Source organism: Etheostoma spectabile, chromosome 14 (assembly GCF_008692095.1).
Source record: "Etheostoma spectabile isolate EspeVRDwgs_2016 chromosome 14, UIUC_Espe_1.0, whole genome shotgun sequence".
Taxonomy (NCBI): domain Eukaryota; kingdom Metazoa; phylum Chordata; class Actinopteri; order Perciformes; family Percidae; genus Etheostoma; species Etheostoma spectabile.
The window spans coordinates 24,617,043-24,620,591 of NC_045746.1; the positions used below are offsets into that span (position 1 = coordinate 24,617,043).

The 3,549-nt window shown below is 42.2% G+C and overlaps 1 protein-coding gene across 1 annotated transcript in view; it reads right to left on the reverse strand.

Annotated features, from left to right (window-relative positions):
- LOC116701388 (chromodomain-helicase-DNA-binding protein 4-like) overlaps nt 1-3,549 on the reverse strand; it is a gene marked incomplete in the record, with an annotated part of 79,261 nt that overhangs the window by 3,928 nt on the left and 71,784 nt on the right. Inside the window, 3 exon segments of the mRNA XM_032535062.1 lie at nt 1,388-1,583; nt 2,229-2,361; nt 3,199-3,307. Of these exon segments, the coding sequence (XP_032390953.1) occupies nt 1,388-1,583; nt 2,229-2,361; nt 3,199-3,307 (438 nt within the window).

Sequence of the window (3,549 nt, forward strand, 5' to 3'; positions counted from 1 at the left end):
CAGCTGACTTCTGACCCACAGTGCAGGTCCATTTCTGGTCACTGACCCAGCCACGGTCCTCTACAGCACCTGCTCACTGGTTCCACTTATTATCTCATTCCCATTCTCACATCTCACTTATATTTTATTTATTTATCCATCGTTCTCATTTCCTATTCCATAATGTTCATATTGTAATATAATAACATAACTATTTTATCCCGCTTCATGTGTGTTTCCTGTCGTTTGGGGGGGGCAGAGAAACAGAGAGAGACAGCGAGAGAGAAATAGAGAGAGAGACAGAGAGAGGTTTAATTTCCTTCAGTTACTTCAGTCTCTCTCTCTTTCACCACTTTTCAATATTCTGATCTCATTGCGATTCATTTTGTTTCATTAATTTAAATTCACAATGTTTACAGCAGTGGAAATAAACAAAATAACTTTTTACTCAGAATATAAAAACTAAAGCATTTATCGGCTGACCCCGATTTCTAAAGGTCGTCATCGCACATCGGTCGACCTCCAGTTGGAATATCTCTAAAAGCTTGAAAAGGAAATTTATAAGGAGGAAACTAACAAGGTGAGTTTTTTTAGACCCTAATGTGACGTCTCTAAAAGTAGAGTCGTGAAGGGTAGAGACACTGAGGGTGATGTAGGGTTGGGGTTTAGGGTTTTATACAGAAAAAGACAGACTCGAAGGGTAGCACTTTAAAGAAAAAGTGTGAATGTGTAGTGTCGTTAAATAGACACGAAAGGCAGCGCTAGATCGGCTTAATTAGAGAGAAGAAGAGTCCAAGGAGACGAAAGGTAATGTCTCTAAAAATAGAGTCGTGAAGGGTAGAAACACTGAGGGTGATCACGAAAGGCAGCGCTATAACGGATAATTAGTGGGAAGGTGGTCTCAAGCGGATTAGGGGTTAGGGGGTCAGGGTTAGGGAGTTAGGGTTTTATACAGAGAAAGACAGACTCCAAGGGTAACACTTTAAAGAAAAAGTGTCAATGTGTAGTGTCGAAAATAGACATGAAAGGGTCCAAAGAGTCCAAGGAGACGAAAGGTAATGTCTCTAAAAATAGAGTCGTGAAGGGTAGAGACACTGAGGGGGATCACCAAAGGAGCACTAACACGGACTAATTAGTGGGAAGGTAGTCTCAAGTGGGTTAGGTTTAGGGGGTTAGGGTTAGGGGGTTTGGGGGTTAGGGTGTTATCTGTCTCAATGTTTTAATTTTTAACTGTTTATACTTGTGTTTTATCCGTTTGTCTTTTCTCAACTGATTTTGTGTAAAGCACTTTGAATTGCCCTGTCGCTGAAATGTGCTCTACAGATAAAGCCGCCTTGCCTAATTTAACCCTGAACCTGAGTCCTACAGGCCAGCATACGTAACCACGGCGACAGGCGTGGCGTCCTACCTTTGTGCAGGACGGCGTTGGCCGGCTTGTTCCCGGACATGGACTCCTTGCTGAGGTGCTGGTGGGACTCGGCCAGACACTCCACCTCGCTGAAGCGGGTGTTGAGGGCCATGGACGGGTGGGAGGGGTCCTCGGACATGTTGAGGTAGGCGGCGCGACGCAGCTGCTCCTCGATCACCAGCGCCTGCTCCAACAGCTGGAGGGGTGGGGGACAGGAGCACTTTCAGTGATAGACTCATTCTCCCAAAATGCACCACAGAGCGCCACAGGAAGTCATTCCTGCCTTTGGTCATCACACTTTATAACTCTGATACAAAGACACTTAGAGGGGTTGAAAACTGGACAAAATTATCTGTTTATTATCTGTTTAGTCCAATAACACTGGCCTGAAACGTGTGCAATACTAAACTGCTACCATCATTACTACTACTACTACCACTACTACAACAACTACTACTACTACTGCTGCTCTTCATCATAGCAACTCCCTAATTATGTTAATTATGTAAATACTGTGTCATCACATTCCTTTAACTATGTAAATACTGTATTTCTACTCTGATATTTATACTATTTGTGCAACTGCAACACAGAGTTTCCCTCCGGGGATCGATTAAGTATTTCTGATTCTGATTATGCTGATATATTGACTTCATCATGGGTGGATGTTAAAGTATTAAAAAAACAAACAAAAAAAACCCCAGCAGGATTGATTGTAAAGTTTCATATGTAGTCGTAATACAGCAAAATTATATTAGAACGAGTGGGGAAAGTTTTAAAGACTTTCTCCGTTTCAATTCCAGCCTCGTGGTCCTCTCCATCTCTAAAGAGCGGACGCTACCTTAAATCTCCGGGCGAGGAACTTGTTCTTGATCTCCAGGAAGTTTCCTCGGTTCATCTCTCCCTTGAAGGGCTCGTTGAGGATGGCGAACTTCACGTCGTTCTGGATGTCCTGCCAGCGAGCGTAGCCATGTCTGGGGGGGGCGCGGTCAAGAGGAACAACTACATCTCTAGACCAGGGGTCTTCAACGTTTTCCAGGCCAAGGACCCCCAAACTGATGGCGAGATGGAGCGGGGACCCCCTAATTATATATATTGTATAACATTGTGTTCTATCAAACTGGTCCTATAGTGCCATGTGTGCATTGATGACTGAAAGACATCTTCTGCCTCCATTTATCTGTTTACTACAGTGTGTTGAATTCATGTTAATGTGTATTTAAAGACATTTCATTTAGTGGAAAAAACTAAATGGGGGGGGGGGGGATATAAAAAAAAAAAAAAGTCTAATCAACCAAAACTTTCGCGACCCCCATGCAGTACCTCCGCGGACCCCCTAGGGGTCGCGGACCCCCTGTTGAAGACCCCTGATCTAGACAACAAGTCCCCATTACACTGTTACACCATGTATATTTTTATTATTATTTTTAATAGTTAGTTGTTGGCACTTGTTGGACCTTATACATGATCGTAGCAACAAAAACGATGGGGGGTGGGGGGGTGGTGGCAGTTATAAATGTTTTTTTTTAATGATATTAAAGAGGCGTTGTTTAATTCATAAGCTGTGTGTCTGTGTTACTACATTATCTGCGTCACATATCAGTGATATAACCAATAAATGTAACCTGGAATTCCTTCAAAACATGGATTTGTTAAATTTAAATATATATATATTTCTAAGACAACGATTGATTGATTTAATATAAAAAGTGTTTTCTTCCTAAGACAATAATTGTAGAGCAACATCAGGAATTGGGTTAGGTTTCATTAGGTTTGAGCTCTACGAGATGTGAGGCGGGAAAAAAGGATACTGTATGATGCCAGCCAGCAGCCAGTAGTCATGACGACGGTGCCAGATCTCGTTGGTTTTCTTGGTGACGGTGGCGGCGCGCTCCTCGTTCTGCCACAGAGAGTGGAGCTCTGAGAGAAGGAAGACGCCAATTAGACAAATTAAACACAACTTTTGACCCTCGTATGGTATTCGGGTCAAATTGACCCGTTTCAAAACTTTTACAAGAAGAAAAATGGAACAAGTTACATTTTTTCTACCTGAAAATCAACGACCTTACCTTATTTTTCTGTGGTAAACATGTATTTCTGACTCAGTTCATAACATTATTCTTGATATGACACTTATGTTGTTTCCATAGTGGATTTTTAAC